This window comes from Struthio camelus, chromosome 2 (assembly GCF_040807025.1).
Source record: "Struthio camelus isolate bStrCam1 chromosome 2, bStrCam1.hap1, whole genome shotgun sequence".
Classification (NCBI taxonomy): Eukaryota; Metazoa; Chordata; class Aves; order Struthioniformes; family Struthionidae; genus Struthio; species Struthio camelus.
In genome coordinates, this window is record NC_090943.1 from 75,217,180 (window position 1) to 75,237,749 (window position 20,570).

Consider the following 20,570-nt stretch of genomic DNA (forward strand, 5'->3'; position numbering starts at 1 on the left):
AACTCGTTTGAAGGTGTCCTTTGACAAACCCAGGAACAGCTCTTACCAGAAGCTACAGCTGGCAAGTTTCAGATGATTCTCAGATGAGTTAGTGACCAGTCAGTGTGTAACCTACAGAGAGGAATGACCTAAACCCAATTCCAGGACAGTTAGCACTAGGCAAAAGTTTGAAAGTGCACACAATGGCAGCTTTGCCTGGGTGGTGCCCACAGCACTTAATCAGTACGGCACAGCTAGGTTTTAAACTTGTTTAGTCATGTGAGTAAAATGTAACTCCACACATGGGTAACTGAGCATAAGTCCAGAACTAATACTCTTCTTCCTATTAAAAAACACAAAACAAAACAAAACAACAACAACAACAAAAAAAAACCCTCCCAAAAGCCCAGGGATTTCTAGTCCTCCAAATGCTGACCTCTGCAGCAGCTGCCATCAAATCCAGTCCCAGGCTTTGGAAGCTGTGATGGGGGCTCACTTGCTCAGTTGGAAGCAGACTCACTGTGGGCTGCACTAATTTGTTCAGACACGGCCATGCCTCTGGAGCTCCTGAAGCCAAGCAGCCCAGCATCTGGTCTGCTCTAGTGCAGCACATCCTAAATTCCTTTTCCCATGGAAGCTTTTTTGCTCTGTTCTGGAAGGTACACATCATTCCCTCTTCCCAGTCCTGTCAGTATTTCAGTCTCTTAGAACATTTTGTGAAACCCCTGATACAAAGAGGTACTCAGAATATTTCCTGATGTTCTCTGAGCACATCATATTGTGCTACACTCAGTGATGTTCACTTGATCCTTACCTTTGGTGCTGACTCAATCAGTTTACTGTTTCTGCGGTCCCAGCCTGCTCCATCAAGGAAAAGGCCATATATGTAAACTCCACCAGTGTCAGCAGGAGGAGGTCCAGTTACATCTTCTTTCATCATTTTGGTCACATCATTGTGTAAAACAACACTGTCAAGTGCCCACCCTTTTGCTAAATTCATGCGAGTTGTCTCTTGCCTCATAGCAGTTAGGAAACCCTAAGGAAATCAAATATTACATAGAGGGGTTTAAAAAAAGCTGGAACTTATCTATGTCCAACTTTTATTTCCTATACAGCAGCATAAAACCTCATCCCACAGAATTTCATCTGCTTATAAAACTAAATTCAGTAGTGAAAACCCAATACTTTCTTGCACTGTCTGAGTAACATACATACATACATAAGAAGTATGTACTTGCTATACATGTGTGGGTGCCAGAAGCCACCAAAAGTAGCACCTTAACATATTGGAATTTGCATGTGTAATTCACTTCCCACACCTACTTTACAACAGTAAGCCAGATGGAGAGAGTTTTACAAAGCTGCCAGATTAATGTGGTTTGTAAAGTTCCAAGTACAGGTAATTACTAAGCCACAAATAGCTCTGGTATTCCATGTGCTACTTTGCTCACCTTTTCTTATATCAATGCTATAAAAATAATTTTCAGCCAAGAAATCCCAAAGGATTTTACAGAACATGAAGTACAAACTGGATTCATAATTAACTACCGAAATGCCTCTGTCATTAGGGTGCAACATAGCTGCTGCTCAATGCAAAGCTTTAATATACTAGAATAATGTAGTACTTGTATAATGTTTTTTTGTATATTTGTAGACACCAGCAAGTTAAGCTCACAGCCCTTTGGCAACACAGAATAAAATCCACTCTCTGTTCTAAAGACTTACAGTCTCAGGACATGATTACAAGCTATCACAAGACAAACTAGGTCGCTGTTTAGCTTCTCTCATGTAACTGTCCATAGGCATATATGCTGTAGTATATGGGAAGTACCTTAGTCTTAAGAGACAGGAGGATAGACTTATCTGCAATTCAACTGGATGTGCTGTGGATGTACACCCTATTTTGCCTTATGCCTGTTTGCTTAGCCATGAGATGAATGAATAAAACACAAAATTTGAAGATGCATAAGCAGGAATGGGAAAGAGAACCAGAAAGGAAGAAGTTTCAGGATAAATTTCAAAACAGAGAATAACAGTATCTGAGAATACTTATTTTCCTACATGGGGTAAACACAAAGGAGGAGATTAGAGATCCAATACTGTATCTTGGGAGTAATCAGGAGCAATGAGGGAATTTAAAGCTGAGTACTGGAGCCTGTGAAATGAACAGGCTTTTTTATTTTTCTTCAGTATTCATAGCACAGGAAGCTGTGCTGAGCTACGGTTCCGTGCCAAATGAAGGGAAAAAAGTCATATGCTGAAACATTAGCACCTTGATCTAATTGAATGCAGGGGTCAGCCTCCGGCTGCTGGGACTGGAGTGTTGCAGGTGCTAAATATTTCTTAGCTACTATATATCCTTCAAACTATAAAAACATAAGATGATGTACAGAAGCTCAAGTGTTTCAGTTAATTGACATTAGTTGCTTCTTCCTAATATCATGCCAGAGACATCAGGATAAGTATTTTAAAAAGGTTTTGTGATAGCAAAGATAATTATAATCGCATTTGAAGTAGTTGAGAACTCTAGCTAAGGAGACAGAATTAAAGGCCAAGTTCTCCTATCAGAAATGCCATTTAATGAAAGAGAATCCATGTGGTTAATCTGTGGAATTTTAATTTGTAGAAACATGCTAGTACCAGTAGTTTAAAATTCAGAAAATGTTTTCTGCCAGAAGGCCCCAGAGGGTTCCTAGATCCCAGATAAACTAAAATATTAAAGAGAAGAAGAGCCTGAAGAGGACAGGACAGAGCAATGACAGTATTAAGGGAATCAGTTCAACGGTGTTGTGCAAACACTGGAATAAAAGTAAGCTCAGAGCTGTGCACTGTCTTCAGGAACAAGATTTAGACAGCAGACTATTATTATGCAGATGGTAGGACCTATTCACTGTCTGCAATGGGACTTGTAAAGCTCATCTGCTCATTATAATGAATCTTGGACGATGTTTAAAGACTACAGCTGTGAGCTGGTGGCACAGCTGGGTATCCTACAGAAGGTGAATGGCACAATAAAAAGAAAAGAATCAAGCAGCTTGAGGTGCTACTGTAGGTGTGAAAGTCTGGTTCTTCCCAGAACCCCCTGTGGAGGACATAACTGACCACTTGCCATGACATTTGCTTCAATTTCCAGTAGCCTTTACCTTTGTTTGTTTATTTATTTATTTTGAGATTTCAAAATCTAGGAAAATTATTTCTTCTCTACTTACCTCCCTTTTCCTCAATCTCTTTCTTGCTGAGCTAGGCTAAAGCTTTGTTCCTTTGCCTCTAATAACCCGTAAAAAATACCGCTGAATCTTCTTGTGAGGAAGAATTAGACATGCATGGAAGCAATGACAAGAAATATGCAAATCATGCAAGTCTATTGCTTTCATAACCACATTCTCTCCTTCACCTTGCTCAGGAGGCTTGTTTGTCACTTATTTTGCATTTTTTTACAGTGAGCAAAATATTAATATATAAATATAAATACTACGGATTTAAGTGGAAACTGAGGAATGCAAGCATTGAACTTCATATTCTTACTAGTATTTGCTTTGCTGTAGCATCTACAGGTCTTAAGAACAGGCTGGAGGTTCATTATGCTAAGCACTATATGAAACAGATCAGAGAGTTCTGCCTCACAGGGCTTCAAACCCACAGGTAGGACAAGTGACAGCAAGTAGATACAGAACTGCAAACAAGGAAACAATAAAATAATATTGCCACAATAGGGAAATTGGGAGGTAGAAGTGAGGTATGAATAGCTTTGTTTTGGAGAACAAAATCCAGTAACATCAGATTAACTTGCAGGAGAGAAAATTAAAAGCACTACTTGTTTTGCTCACCCCCACTATCTTGGCCCAGTGCAGACACACACAGGGAATCAGGTTTCTTTTACATATAAGCCTGAGCCTGCTCTCATTTGTACCACTGTAAACAAAGATTAACTTCTATGAAATCACTGAATTTATCCTAGTGTAGAACCAGCCCAAGAAAAGACAGAGTCAGGCCCTACACCTTTTTTTTTTTAATCGCTGGAGTGCTTCATTCTCCCAATGCTATAAATCTACTTCATTGTCTTGTGCTATCCTTGGCCTTTATCCATTGACTATAAAGCTGAGTGAGATCTATGCAAGTAGACAAATTACAAATTACTTAAAAGCTGCATTTTTTTCCCACAAATAAGGATTTTTCTGACAGTTTCTCAACTACTACAAACAAGCCATTAGACCACGAGAAGTAACATTTCATCTCCCCCAACTTGCTTGAGTAGATGAAAATCAGTTTTCTTAAGGTATGAAACACTGATTTTAAATGCTTATCAATATGATTATTAACTAAAAATAGAAAATAGAAAATGTATCTTTGCTCATACTAATTTCTTGTAGAATGAGCCACTCCCAAAGCCTGAGTTACTGAAAATGGAGACTATAACAATAACCTTCTGAATCTTAAGTTTGTGATTGTCAGCACAAAAGGTTGTTTAAATCATGTAAATATGGGTCATTCTGGGATTCTTATCTGCATATTGTGTACTTAGGTACTTCAGAACTGTGTGTTATAAAGCATTAATTTCCACTATTTCTGGAGGCTTTCTCACTTACTATGGTCTATTAAACACAACTTGTTTGGGGACATTTTACTCTGATTATTTGGCAGCTTTTTTGAAGAATCCAGATGTATGGATCCAAAAAAAAATTAAGATACCCAGTCTGGGCTGGCTGAATTTCAGAACTGACACAACCCCAAAGCACAAAGAAAACTAAAATGGCCAGTACAAAAACTGTTGGCTCTTGCTTATCTGTAGTGTAAAAGCAAACACCAACAAAACCAAAAAGCCTACTAGGGTTGTGTCTAGCCTGATCATTGCAACACTTTCTTAGGAATACTTTAGAGTGCCACAGTGAATGTACTGTTGACAAATCGAGTATGGAAGCGTAATTATTTTATTAAAACTACAACTTTTGTTTGGGAAACCATTATCCAGAGATTCTATAGCACACTTCCACACTACAAAGCTGTATGAGTAGACAACTGATTCAGACAGGATAGATGAATATTGCCCATCGGTACTCCTAGAGAAAATTGGCCACTGTTACTTTTTCTCTCTAAGACAGCTGTTTTCAGCTAACATTTGCATTGCTAACAAGTATTGAGATTAAAATACGTCTTTAAAATAGCTCCCTGCTAAGGCTCCACATGGATGTTGGCTGGATACTCTCAGGATGACTCACTTCCACAACTCATCATTCCCATAAACATCCATGAATCACAAAAAGCTTTAAAGAATGTGGAAAACTGTACATAACAACTAGGCATCATCTAGGTATGTATACTTTACCTCTTTTAACTGTGTTCTTAGCTCTTCCATTTTTTTGTGTTTCATTTTGTGCTAACCTTTTATTTTAGATGGTACAGGCTAGAAGCTATCTTTTTTATATCTCCCTGTAAATCAAGTCTGGCACAATTCTGGGGAGTTATAAATAACAAACCTTTCATTTCAAAGAACTTACTTGCAAAGTTTGAGAGGCAAGTCCAAATCCCTTCTTCCTATGTCAAAGTTTTCAAATTTATTTTTTTACTAAAAGGAGTTTTCAGAAGTGAATGAAAAACAGATCATTGTAATGGAGGAGAGGAAAAACAGGAAAAAGTTGAAATGCGCAAATATGTATTCAACCTACTTCCACACGATAGGAATTAATAGTATTTTGATCTGGTAAAAAATCTCTTCATAGGTTTTGAAGTAAATTTATCCTAGATTTATGCTAAAAATTGTATTTAGATTATCCCTAGTACAATCATGGCTGAGTTAACTTGAAATTCCTGCAAGGTACCATTTGGCTATAATATAGGCCTTCCTTATAATGCATAAAGATCAATCTGGCAGTCTTACCTGTGGATTAAAGAATCCTGCCATCCAGAACTGATTTGGTCGGCCATCCAGCAACCAACTGCTGAACTGCTGGTTCCTTTCAAGAAGCTCAGTAAACCAAAATCCTAAAGTAGCAGACTCCCACGAAATCCTGAACCATAGTTTTGGAACTTGAGCATCATACATACTATCTAAGGTATCTCGCAATTCTTCTGACATAATTATAGTTCCTGAAAGATAAGTAAAACATTCAGAATGAACTTTCCCAAAGCTTATAAAGGCAATTACAACTTTCAAGTGACATTCTGAATGTAATAAACCCGCTTTCATTGTGTCTCAATTGCACACCTGTTGAACTGGGTCCAGTCTTGTTCAATGTATTCATCAGTGACCTGGATGAAAGCACAGAGTGCACCCTCAGCAAGTGTGCTGATGATCCAAAACTGGAGGGAGTGGCCGACACACCACAAGGCTGTGCTGCCATTCAGAGGGACCAGGACAGGCTGGAGAGCTGGGCGGAGAGGAACCTCCTGAAGTTCAACAAAGGCAAGTGCCGGGTCCTGCACCTCAGGAGGAAGAAACCCATGCACCAAAGGCAAGTGCAGGGTCCTGCACCTCGGGTGGAAGAACCCCATGCACCAGTACAGGCTGGGGGATGACGTGCTGGAAAGCAGCTCTGCAAAGAAGGACCAGGGAGTGCTGGTGGACAACAAGTTAAGCATGAGGCAGCAGTGTGCCCTTGTGGCCAGGAGGGCCAATGGTCTCCTGGGGTGCATGAGGCAGAGTGTTGCCAGCAGGTGGAGGGAGGTGATCCTGCCCCTCTCCTCAGCCCTGGGGGGGCCACATCTGGAGTACTGTGTCCAGTTCTGGGCTCCCCAGTACAACAGTGACATGGAGCTCCTGGAGCGAGTCCAGCGGAGGGCTCTGAAGATGATGAGGGGACTGTAGCATGCCGCATCTGAGGAAAGGCTGAGAGGGCTGGGCCTGTTTAGCCTGGAGAAGAGAAGACTGAGAGGAGATCTCATCAGGGTGTACAAGTATCTGAAGGGGGGGTGACAGAGCATTGGAACAGGTTGTCCAGAGAGGTAGTGGAGTCTCCTTCGCTGGAGATATTCAAAACCCATCTGGATGTGATCCTGGGAAATATGCTCTAGAGGGCCCTGCTTGAGCAGGGAGGTTGGACTAGATGAGCTCCAGAGAAGACGATGGAAAGACTGAACATGAGGAAAAACTTCTTTCCTGAGAGGGTGACGGAGCACTGGAAGAGGCTGCCCAGAGAGGTTGTGAAGTCTCCTTCCCTGGAGCTTTCTGGACACAATCTTGGACAACATGCCCTGGGTGACCCTGCATGAGCAGGGGGTTGGACTGGATGATCTCCAGAGATCCCTTCCAACTGCCACTATTCTGTGATTCTATGAAGTCTTATCAGTTTGTAACTAATTTGCATAAACATATAAGACGATTCAAAGCTAGGTATGACAAGATAAAAGACTGTTCCTTCTGTTATTTTGATCAGGAATAAAGTTATTTTTTGAAAATAACTCTTTCTCCCTCACACCCTATCTATATTCATTATATTAACACTGTACTTGCAATTTGATTAATCATTTAAAACATTTTAATATATTTTAATGATTTCCCAATATATGATCAATGACGTAACTCAACTATAGCCTAAGCATGTCCTGATAGAGAATATATTCATGAAATTCACTGTTATTAATGATAACTTTGTACGTTTCCATTACCTAGAACTCTCAGTAGGAAAACAGTACGTAGAATAAAGTTAGAGGCAAGTATTTTACTTTTGGCAGCGGCACTGCATACTCATATATTCCGTGTGTAGTACTGTTGTCTCCATTTAAATATTGGCCTTTACTTCTTCAAAAGCCAGTGATTTTTCTGTGACACTCACCATTCCATGAGCCAGAAGTTCCCACATCTTACCAGTTTGTCAATAGTACAGAGAGGCATATTGCCCATGCCCCATGATGTCTTCTATATTCCAGCTAAGATGTTTGAAATTACAGAAACTGGTCTGATAGTCCCATTCTGATTAAATGTTCATGTAATACAAATGTTCAGTGCATCACCATGCACATAACTGCTGTAATTGCCACAAGGATAATATGTGATCGCAAATGGAATGAGGTGGCTCCTACCACAGTACAAGTAAAGGAAAGAGAAGCGGTCTATGTGACTGTAAATAAGAGCTGCAGTGGCCCATCCAGACATACCTGTATGGAAATGTGGCCTGGAATAAGTAAGCATTTCAAATCTCTTCCTTCCACTGTGGTTGGCTGGTCCCCAACTGGGGGGAAGGAGAATAATACCCAGAAATCAAACACCAGCTTTTAATTTAGAAGAATATGGTGGCTACCCTAAACACTCGTACAACACTATCTGCACATCTATCATTTTCCACCACACCTCAATAGCAAATGGATTTCATTTGCTCCTAGCCAATATTGACCTGCTCTGATTTATATGCACCTCTTGTCTGTGCAACAAACAGAGGGAGAGAATCACTAACTTTTAGAAAACCCCAAATATTAAAAAACACTGCAGCAGCACAGACTAAAGTAAACACATCAAGCCTATCCTGCATTCTCTGTAATGGCTTCTTAGCCGTGTTCAGTATCGTAGTTCTGGGATAGCTCATAATCTTCTAAAACACCTTCTATAAACCTTCTCTTTGGGTGCATTTTTATAATAAGAGGAAAACTTGTTCTTGCAAGGAACAAGTACCTCGGAGGGACTCATGGGGACTCATCAGAGACAATAGAATGAATGCTGAGAGGAACCATGGATCTCAAGCCTCAACACTTTTCACTCCATATATCAGGTCATCTTGCTTTGATCTTCTCTAACACATAAGCAAGAGCACCAACATTAAAGAAAGAAGCCACTCTGCATCATCTCCCCTTTGCCTGCAAAATGTAGTAGTAGATTATACTCTCTTTGTTCTCCTGCTGGAGGCAAAAAAAAAAGCAAAAGAAAAAAAATCATGAAACACATGTTGGTTTCAACTGCAGGGCAACAGTAGTGAGGGCAGAAAACAAGTGAACAGAGTACCATCTTACTCCTGAGGATTAGCACCAGCCAAAGTGAGACGGAACTCTTTCTTCTCTGGTTCCTCCATTTTCTCAGGCTGATGCAGTCAATATACTCCTGCAGCAGGAGTTGTGAGAGAGCCACATTTTTTTCCCCACTATTCCTGCGAGCAGGCTAGAGCTTTACAAGTAGAAAGATACAGCCAGCCTCTGCCCACAAGTATGATGAAACTTCTGATAGGCACTACACAGTCAAGTGTGGGACTCAGGATGGTGCAGTTGATAGAAGAAAGGTTTGCTCTGGGGTGCTCCCCAAGAGTTAAGAAATCTTGGGTACCACACTGTAGGGTTGCTGCAGCCTAGTGGCACACCCTCTGACAACACCGTGATTGTTAAACAAGTCCAGAGAAAGGGGAAGTGACACCACAGACTCACACCCTAAGTATCTAGGTACTGTGCAATTCCCCACTGAATGACCTGTTGATGTGCGCTTGTTATCAACTCAGCACTGTTGTCCGGCTGAGCATTGAGTTATCTGCTGATATGCATACAGTTATTGACTGAGGTCATACAGCTGTTGTGCAACCTTGGTCTGGCATTGTTTGATTGGATATAAAACAGAGTAAGCCACATACTTTTGTGATGGACACCCCCCCCACCCCCCTCATCTTGTCAGCTGGCCTGCAGACTGACAACCCACCCATCAACCCACCTATCAGCGGGGATGCCCCTGATGCCAACTGCCAGGGAGAACATGAATCATCCTGGTGCAGCTTGAGTGTGGTGAGAACAATCCAGAGAAAACTATACCAGAGGGGTGGCCCATAAGGTCAAGGAAAGGGCAAGAACAGTCATTGTACCCTGCATCTGTGGTTTAACCGTAGAGCTCTGATATGTATATATTTTTTCAGTTCTGTTATATTTCTAGCTTTACTACACTTTTAGCTTTGTTATAACCTCTTATCTCTAATAAATTCTTATACTTGACAAATGATGATCTCTCAAGTTTAGCGCGACTAATCCCAGAATCTAAAAGAATCCCAGATGCCCCTCTATTGGTGTCTCACAACCTCTCAGGATGTCTGCCCATGATGACTCAGAAGAGTTATTGAGGTTCCTAAACCAGACTGTTCTTAAGGATGAGGTATGTTCACAGTTCTAGCCTTGGCCATATCGCTGCATAAATATTCCTAGTGAGTGGGCATCAGGTCTGGCAATAGGGATATAGTACTTGAATTTCAGCACTGCAGCGCACCAAATGACATCTGGGGGTGTTGAGATGCATTCCTGCAGCTAAAATACTTTGACAAAAATAAAAGAATGGTCAGAAATTAAATTAATAGCACACGAGGAAAATAAGGGCATCAGTCTGGAAAAAGTTGATAAATGCTTTTGAAATAAACATTTGGCACATTGAATGAATAGTGCAACACCATGCATTTCTCACATTTAACTTCTGCGAAAATCAAAGCATTAGTTACCATATGAAGAGACTGAATGTCCTATGAATTCAATATGACAGGCTTGAACATTCCATGAATCAGGCCAGCTGTTTCTAAGGTGGTTATTTTGGGGACCTACTTTGCAGCGTTCTCTTTCCCGAATGAAATAAAGCCCATATCAAATGATAGACAAAAAGTTAGTTCAGTTAAAGACTTTCGGGCATTTTGATGCTTCCAAAATAATAGGTACTGTAACCACACTACTTGCACAGTATATACAGCTTTGAAATTACAATTCCACTTTTCATTGCCCTAAATGTTTACTCTCTTGCTTCTAAACCACATGTAAATCTATCAAATTACTATGTAGATAGTAAGCCAAATAAAGCTACTAGCTTTTAACTAATGGTTTTAGGATAATTAGGATAACTAGTTTTTATTGCTAATTAAAGCTATAAAATGTTAATAAACTTTTAATTAACATTTAATAAAATGTTAAAATCAGGTGTTAGTAAGTTTAAACTGTCTGTTTAAAGATAGGAACATAGTGCTTCCTAGTCAATGAGTCTGGGCAGAACATTGTCCTTCTGTGTACCCAGCCTTAACCACACATGGAGGATGGATCTAAATGAAAGCATCAATCCATTTTGACTTTCACAGTTGCAACCAAAGCAAGTTGATCTTTCCAGTCTTTGATCCCCACTCAAGTTTACTTCCCAAGCGACAGGGTTATCATCAGATGATTCTACATGGTCCTGTCACCTCATTGCCTCCACCACCAAGGTGCAACTCTTCTTTGTTGGACATGTTGACCGGACAAACACAACTTGCTTGTCACTTCAGAGAAAGGAAGACTCTCCCTTGGTCGAGGAGGATCAGGTTAGAGATCATTTAGGCAAACTTGACATCCACAAATCCATGGGCCCCGATGGGATCCACCCACGAGTGCTAAGGGAGCTGGCGGATGGTATCGCTAGGCCACTCTCCATCATCTTGGAAAGGTCCTGGAGATCAGGAGAGGTGCCTGAGGACTGGAGGAAAGCCAATGTCACGCCAGTCTTCCAAAAGGGCAAGAAGGAGGAGCCAGGAAACTACAGGCCTGTCAGCCTCCCCTCCAGCCCTGCAAAGGTGATGCAACAGCTCCTCCTAGAGGTCCTCACTAAGCATCTGGAGGACAAGCAGGTGATCAGGAGGAGTCAGCATGGATTGACCAAAGGGAAATCATGCTTGACCAATCTGATCGCCTTCTGTGATGGAATGCCTGGCTGGGTAGATGAGGGGAGAGCAGTGCATGTTGTCTCCCTGGACTTCAGCAAGGCTTTGGACACTGTCTCCCATCACTTCCTCCTAGGTAAGCGCAGGAAGGGTGGGCTAGATGAGTGGACAGTGAGGTGGATTGAGAACTGGCTGGATGGCCGAGCTCAGAGGGTTCAGGTCAGTGGCACAGAGTCAAGTTGGAGGCCTGTGGCTAGTGGTGTCCCCCAGGGGTCAGTCCTGGGTGCAGTCTCGTTCAATATATTCATCAATGACCTGGAGGAAGGGACAGAGTGCACCCTCAGCAAGTGTGCTGATGATCCAAAACTGGGGGGAGTGGCCGACACACCAGAAGGCTGTGCTGCCATTCAGAGGGTCCTGGACAGGCTGGAGAGCTGGGCGGAGAGGAACCTCCTGAAGTTCAACAAAGGCAAGTGCCGGGTCCTGCACCTCAGGAGGAAGAACCCCATGCACCAGTACAGGTTGGGGGTTGATGTGCTGGAAAGCAGCTCTGCCGAGAAGGACCTGGGAGTGCTGGTGGACAACAAGTTAAGCATGAGGCAGCAGTGTGCCCTTGTGGCCAGGAGGGCCAATGGTATGCTGGGGTGCATGAGGCAGAGTGTTGCCAGCAGGTGGAGGGAGGTGATCCTGCCCCTCTCCTCAGCCCTGGGGGGGCCACATCTGGAGTGCTGTGTCCAGTTCTGGGCTCCCCAGTAGTGCTGTGTCCAGTTCTGGGCTCCCCAGTACAAGAGACATGGCACTCCTGGAGCGAGTCCAGCGGAGAGCTACAAAGATGATTAGAGGGCTGGAGTACCTCTCCTAGGAAGAAAGACTGCAAGAGCTGGGCCTGTTCAGTCTGGAGAAGAGAAGACTGAGAAGCGATCTCATAAACGTGTACAAGTATCTGAAGGGGGAGTGTCAAGAGGATGAGGCCAGCCTCTTCTCCGTGGTGCCCAGTGACAGGACAAGAGGCAACGGGCAGAAACTGAACGACGGGAAGTCCCACCTAAACCTGGGGAAAAACTTCTTCACTGTGAGGGTGACAGAGCATTGGAACAGGTTGCCCAGTGAGGTAGTGGAGTCTCCTTCGCTGGAGATATTCAAAACCCGCCTGGATGTGATCCTGGGCAATATGCTCTAGGTGACCCTGCTTGAACAGGGAGGTTGGACTAGATGATCTCCAGAGGTCCCATCCAACCTAAACGATTCTGTGATTCTGTGATTCATAAGCTTTCCTCCCTCTCTGCCTTGCGGCAATGGCTAACTTGCATGTGCTTCCCCTAAAGAAAGCATTATTTATTACTTCACCCAAAGGTACAAGGTATACAGAGTAAGAGATAAAAACAATAAAATCTGACACGTGTCCTCCCGTACTTAAATCTTAATCTATTCTTTGCACATTTCAGTATGCTCCTTTTAGCTCAGAGAACACCACTGCTGTGCTGAAAGAAGTACATTTCTCTGCTTCAGCCAGCCTTTTGTGTATTTCCTTGTATCTTCACTTGCAGCACTTGGGCACTTCAGTGTTTGGAGATACTTTCTAGAATGCTCTCAGAAAACCATTTAATCCACTTTGCTGTTTTAATGTCCAGACCCTCAACAATTCAGCATCTTCTTTTCTTCCTGGTCTCCAGAATAAGAAGAGTAAATCAGGCAACAGAGCCCTACAATTCACAACACTCCATTTTTCACTTGTAGATTGTGGTATTCTCCTCAGCTGCACCTAACCTTTGTCCCTGTTCTGTTTTCTGCTTGTTCTCTCCCTTCCTTGTCTGGTAGAGAATACTCTGAATTAATTATTCAAGTCAGGAGAGAGAAAATGAATGGAGTAACCTGAGCTGCATGCAATTTTTTTACATATAAAAGCACATAAAGTCATCATTTTCTGCAACAGCTTATTCCTTCAGCCAGTAAGAAGGCAATTTGAAAGTAACCACATAGGGTCTAGCCTTGCAAATTGTTCTGAAAACTTACCAGCTCTAGTATCAAAGGCACTTGCCCACACCCACCATAAGGATTGAAAATAAAAGTTTTAAAGTAATAATTTTAAAATAAAAATCCATGCACACACCCCCAAAAAGCAAAAAGCAATACAAATCACTACCCAAAGCTAGAGTAATTCAATGGCCAGACAAACTATTTTCTGTAGTTTGTCCCAAATTTGTATAGTGTGTATCTAAGCAGTTTTCCTAGCCAACATCATCGCAAACACATAACAGTTATTAAGAAGTCCAGAAACAACATTACACTTTGTAAAAGACAACAGGTGGCACCCTAGCATTCTTATCAGGATGGTAAGTAAATTGTGGATGAGATTTGCTAAGCCAAGAGTAACTACACTACAAGACACACTAGACTCGTGTCCTCCATTCCTCAGCTGAATTCCCCATTGTTACATTCCATTGATGTATTCATTGACTGTCTTTAATCATCTTCAAATAAAGCATTCATCCTAGCGTGGAATACACAAATGATCCCTCCAAGCCTTCTACACACACCCTTTAAGAATCAGTAAGGGAAAAGCCCAAGATCTTTCAGTCTAAAAGTCTATGACCATACTCAGTAGGCCAAACTAAAACTTTATTAGTCTTAACAGAATTCAAGCATTATCAGTCTAAGCAGAACTTAGCAGTTTGAATGTCCTCAGTTTTGCAGAAATTTGGAAGAAGTCAATACTCTGTCCATTTGTGGGCAACTGCCTTTCTTGCGTGCTTTGGCAAAACTAGCTTGCTGAGCTTCAGTTTCTCCCCACACAGACTAGAGTAAATTAGTGCCCAATTCTTTCAGTTATATCCCCCTTGCAAGGTAATACATTCAATGATGTGAATTCACTTGCAGGAACAGGATGTAAATTCTACTGTCAACTGACAGTATACTGAGAATACTGAGTATTCTCAGGAAAAATAGTGAATCTTTATCTTATTCTTTCAGAGGCCGAACATAAGTTTGTGCGGATGACCTAAAAACTCTAAGTGATAGCTGTTATGCACACAGAAATATATGCCACCTCATGTCTGCATGAAGTTCTGGGTCTCAGCGTATTCTCTGATGAATAACAGTAAGGAAACTCCTAAAGCCAACACACTGGCTAGAAATCACGGTAATAAGCTCAAAGCAAGTGATTAGTAAGTTTTTAATAAGATACCAAATCCAAAAGTGAGATGTATGGCCACTAGCGAAATGCACCAGTATTCCTCAAGATCTGGTTATTAATACTAGGGGACTTCTACCTCTGTCTATAATGTTCTAAAAATATTAGAAACATACATAAAAATGCATCACTTTATTCTCCAATACCTTTTTTCTCAATAGTCTGATTTACATCATCTCACACTTTTCAAGCTGGCATAAACATATGCCTGAAACATGCTAGTATACTAATATTCATGAGTTTCCATGAGTATAACCCATGTGTTATTTACAGGAAAAGCACATGGTATATGCCTGTTGGCGTAAAAAATAGGGCAAACAGCAAAGTCCTCTCTCCACTTAGTAATATCCTTGATCCTGAAATTTTTACCAAAAGCTCTGATTCCCTTCTCTTTTAGTGTCGGATGTAGTTTCCATGTAGATGTAGTTATCTGTGAATTTTTTTTTTAAATACTGCTGTACAGGTTATGTACCGTATGCATTACATGCACGAAAATATGCTAGCCTTGTAACATTATGGGTACTAAATTGCAGCTGCAGTGGAAAGTTGGCTTAATTCTGGTAGAGTTTCTCCATAATGAATGCCATGGTGACTTGTGAAGTTACTATGCCTATTGATTCCACTGCTTTTGCCTTCTATGTTGGTCCTATGTCTGCCATAGGTATTTGTACAATGTGTCCTGTAAGTAACAAAAACTCTAGGCCAGCAAGCCGTGGAAGCAAATCTTAACATATTATAAGTCACGTAAAAGCCTTCAGAGGGATTGCTGTATTCTCAGGAAATATGTTAACAGGAAAAGGATTTCTTTCTCCTAACTCTGTATTGTATACATAACAGTGGGAGTTCTCTGATCATGTGACACATATATGACATGAAAGTGTAATAAATCTAAGATTTCCTGCATGGCTTTAATTTGTCTTGAAGTAGGCAGTTCCAAAGGTTTAGTTTGAAAACAAAATTATAAGGTACCAGAAACAAATGCCAAGTGGATGTAGTTTTATAACAAAAGTAGAATATAGGACATATTCATAAATAAATGAGTTAAGCATTTGTTTCTCTCCCATATATTTACATGACAGGTGCTTAAATAGAATATTAAGTAGGTTAAAAAAAGTAGAAAATAAATCCATATTAAAAGCTGTGTGTATTTCCATTGCCAAGGGTTCAATATCAACTTTCACGGGAGGGCCATCAGCATGCTCCACTACTGAGATTCACAGAAGTTGCTCAAGGGAGACCGAGGAGAACTCCCACAAAGATCTGTCTTCTCCCTCTGTTCACTGACAGAGGAACATTTGGGTGCCCTCTAAACACTTACTACTCCTCTTTCAGGCTTAGAGGAATTAAGAGACTCCTCTGTCTCACAGACAGGTCATACTTGCTCCACTCTACTCAAATAAACTCTAGTAGGGACTAGGAATGACTGGAAAGGTCATTACATTTTATTGCATCTAAAGACACTTTTTTAGTAGGAGAGGTAATCTGAAGTGCCTACTCCACACTAAACAGTTATGGTATTGGTACTCTGGTGCTAGAGACATCTACCTTTGCACTGGAGGAAAGTAAGGCACATCCACAGGAATGCTACAGCTGCTATTGCTGTTTCTACAGAGAATACGGTCACAATCCGGTACGAACTCAGGACTTGTTTATATCCCATTAGGATCTGGAGTTCTGGTTCAGGCCCCATGTCTTACTACTCCCTAAAAGAAAAGATGAGAACACAGTTCCTTCCTTTCCTCCAAAATGATTGCTCCATTTGGAACAAAGCCTCTATTTAGGTCACTTGAGGGGACAGTCATCATTGCTGCTTCCTGATTTATATGAAGCTCTGTATTATTCCAACTGTGAAATAATTTCTGGGCAATCAATAAGTAATTAAAACAAAACTAATAGTTGTGACATAGCAGAGAGTACAAAGCACAGCTACAATCTAATTACTACAATTTGATCCAAAAAAGTATCCCTCTGGGCAGCAAAGTCTTTTGTGGAGATGCAGGCTTGTGGGACACGACTGCCAATAAATATGTTGGAGAGATTCTGAGCATCCTCACCCCTCCCAAAAGCTGAACGCTGCTTAATCTGTCCTCTGGATAGCAGAACAAAACTACTTCTGCTAATTCCCTCAGCATCATTCATGTTCAGCTGCACACAGGTTCTTATTGAGGAGAGCCTCAAATCAAATCGTTTCAAACATACTCAGCAAGCAATAAGCAAAATGACAAAGTCCATCTACTCACATCCAACCTACAAAATCAAATATTCAGATCTCCTTTCACAAAGGTACATGACTCAACATTAAGATACCCTATACTCTTAAATATAATATTTGTTTGAAAGCTTGATATGCTATAAACAGCTGCTCAGGCCTTAATGGGCTCATGAAGCCAGAGCCAGATGCATGACCAGGGTGGATATAAAAATTCCCCTGACCTGTCTGAGCAGGCAGATCAGTTTATCTCATTGTAAAGAAAAATGAGTGTATCAATTGACAAGATTCTACTTGATTCACTTAGAAAGCTTTGGGGGAGAAGCTACCATGAGAGAGTATGGGTCTTTTCCCCTTGCTTAGGCAAGACAGAGTGCCTAAACATTCTTTCCACTGCCTACTTAAAACATGCACTTGATATATCATGAATCTGCCAGGAGCCATTAATCACTATTGTTAACTATATATCCAATTTTGTTTTCAGAGTGATTTTTCACTATACTTAACTTGCCTGTCCCTTAGAAAATCATAATGTTTAAAAGGATTGTACAAAAGTTACAGCATTAACTTGATTAAGCATCTGGTACAGGACAATGCCCTCTGTGGAACCGAATAATAAGTGCAAATAAATTATGTTACTCATCCACCCTCTGCAGAGTATTGTACATTTTGAGACTTTAAATATATCTGTCATGATCAAGGAAAGACTAATTCTGTTTCTCAGATAGAAAGCATTATTTTAATTAACTTGAAAAGGGACTTTTGGCTCAATTCTGAAACAGAACAATTGCTTCTTTTAGCTTGGTCTTTGCATGTTATTACAGGATACAGAGTCTAATTAGCCTTAGGTACATTTATAAACCTCTTTCTTAGATTCAGATTATAGGCATGATGTTTCTGAAGCATGCATTGTTGCTTCAGTGAATCATACAAATGATAGGAAAATCCCTTTTGATTCTTATGTAACAAAAATACAAATTAAAAAAAAAAATCTCCCTTCAGACTTGACTTACTGTCAAGGGACTGGAAAAGAGCAGTGAGAGAGATCACAGTACTGCTGTTACCCATATCAGATGGAACTGCTTTTGAGGCACTCTGAGCTTCTCCGAACAGGGTAAAGCTTACATTTATTAGATGTTTTGTGCCTCTCTTAATGTGGAGAACAGCAGACTTGGGTGAGAGAGATCCTAACTAGTGGAACTGAAACCTCCCTGCTACATTTTCATTTATTGTCAAATCTTCTTTCAACTTAACAAGGAGCTTGGCTGATCAACGTTATATTCTTCTTCATGGCCATTTCATCTCTTACAGATGAGCAAAATGGGAAGTGAAAATAGAAAAGTAGATGGTAACATTATCATGCCTTCTTTTCCCTCACTCTGATCAAATTTCCTACCTGCCTCTGGTCTCCTGTACGCGAAATGTATATTAACTGCATTCACCATTGCTCACTTTCAGTCAAACATTCCTGTGTCTGAGAGAGAGAGCACTGCTGTCTACGTCCTGTGATGGCAAAACGCATATCTCTGTCATTGTCTTTTGACTGCCTCCCCTACTCGCTTGAGATTCCATTTAGAGCCATTCTATCTGGCAAAACCAGTTTCATAAACCTTGCTAAACTCATCTGAAATTAGAGTCTTTACCACCTGGCCTTCTGAGCACTCTCTCTCTCAGTTACTTAGTAGCAACACTCCCCCCTTGTTCTATATCATTATGTCTCAGCTTAATTTGGGCACATGACCTGTGGACCTAATCAAACCATTCATCTTCTCTGAGCTCTGCAAAATCCTAGACAGACTAACGGAAGTGCAACAGTGCTCCTGGACATACTGGACTGTAATACTGCAGCATATACATATGGAATAAATGAAGATGGAGTGTCTTTAGAGATGTAGTTAGGAGGCTTTAAGGGCTAGAGTAAGTGGTCACATGATAGTGAAAGCGAAAAAGGGGGAAGAGAGAGAGAGAGAAGAAGAAGTAAGGAAGGAGAAAGAGGAAGACAGGGAGGGAGGGAGGGAAAATATTTATTTAGTAATATATTATGAGAAGCATTCTGCAATAAATAATACATCTTAATTAGCATCATACTTAATAATGTAACTTACCATCTATAGCCAATTTGAGATTGGTCAGTGTAGCTCGAACTCTTGATATAACATGTTGCATGTGGTCTATTTCTTGATGTAGAAATATATTTATCGGTTGAATATCTCCCATCTTTCGCAGCTGGGCTCTTACCTAAACAAGAATAGCTCCACTGTCATAAAATTTATCTCTTTTTTCCATGTAGTAATTTTTTGAAAGCAAAAAGTTGGTTTTTCAATTGTTTCCCATACTTCCTGAGCAAAGAAACTTGTATGTAACAGACGGCCAATAAAACTCCTGTGCCAACTGTAAGATTTAGCACATTGTGACTCATCAGCTTACCAAAAGAAGCTGCTCCATCATGCTAAAGAAGGAAAGTTCCCTCTTTTGGAAGAGATACAGTGGTTGCTTCTGTCCTTGTTAGGTCACAAGGTTTTAGATTTTGATTAAAAAAAAATCACATGCTATACAAAAGCTTGTTTGAGGGTAACTTCCAAATTGTGCTAGGTGAATTTCCTTACCTTCTCTTGCCCTGCTGAGTTGAAATAACACTACAAATGGAGTTTGACCTAACAAGCAGAAGGATATATAAAGACTAAGATATGTAGAACTGCTACTTCCAATAGCATGTGGCTCACTTATGAAACAAGGTGCTCATGGATGCATTACTAGAGAGGCAAATTTGCCAGGAGTAATGCAAATGCCACAGAATTATTTTGGACCATTATGTGCACCATTTTGCAGGTAAAAGCTTTTGGTATTTTTAATTTTTAAGGATAATGGCTTCACACATATTCGAGAGAAAATTTTCAAAATGCAACTTAGTTGTCTATGTTACTTAAGCACATGTGACAGCAACACTAGCAAAATCATTCCCTGTCTCACTTTAGCATATGATGCATATACAATATGCTTCATGCATCTCAAACTGGACTGCGCACAACAGTGCATGAGAGAGGATTTAGTGGCACCTGCAGAAATCATGATGCCTACGCCTCATGAAATATAATGTTTTTGACAGAATTCTTGACTGTAAGACTTTCAAGGCTTTTTCCCCACTAAATTTCAGTTTTGAGAAAGCCAAGGCCTTCACACTGTACTCTCTGCCGCTCAACCTCATGCATCATCTTTTGTATCTCCTCTGCAGGAGAAATTCTGCAAAGGGACTCCAGACCCAAAATGAGATCTCAAACAGTAAAATAAAGTATTAAATCTAGATACCTATGTGGCCATGAATTTATCAGAAAAGACTCATTGGATTAGTTTGATCAAATAAGAGCTTATTTCCAAAATAAGCTCTTCCAAAATAAGCTCACTTCCAAAAGATTATGAAATAACAGAGTTAGAAAGTCTTTGAATTACTTTCAAAATAGCAGACTATCATTAGAATTCTATTGCAGCCTAACAGTAGCCACAAGATTTGGTATAATGAGTGCTGTTTCATCAAGGCCAGAAATCCATCGGCTTTTGCTTTGCGTCTTTCCAGATACATGCAGAGTAAACGCTACCAAAAAGTATTATATTGAAGAGCAGGTTTCTACAA

General features: G+C 40.7%; 1 protein-coding gene across 1 annotated transcript in view; it reads right to left on the reverse strand.

Annotated features, from left to right (window-relative positions):
• Window positions 1-20,570, reverse strand: part of LOC104149032 (dynein axonemal heavy chain 5) — a 179,022-nt gene that overhangs the window by 3,212 nt on the left and 155,240 nt on the right. The window contains exons 74-76 of the mRNA XM_068936316.1: window positions 19,048-19,180; window positions 5,855-6,063; window positions 794-1,015 (exon numbers count right to left, since the gene is read on the reverse strand). Of these exons, the coding sequence (XP_068792417.1) occupies window positions 794-1,015; window positions 5,855-6,063; window positions 19,048-19,180 (564 nt within the window). The remainder of the gene's footprint in view (window positions 1-793; window positions 1,016-5,854; window positions 6,064-19,047; window positions 19,181-20,570) is intronic.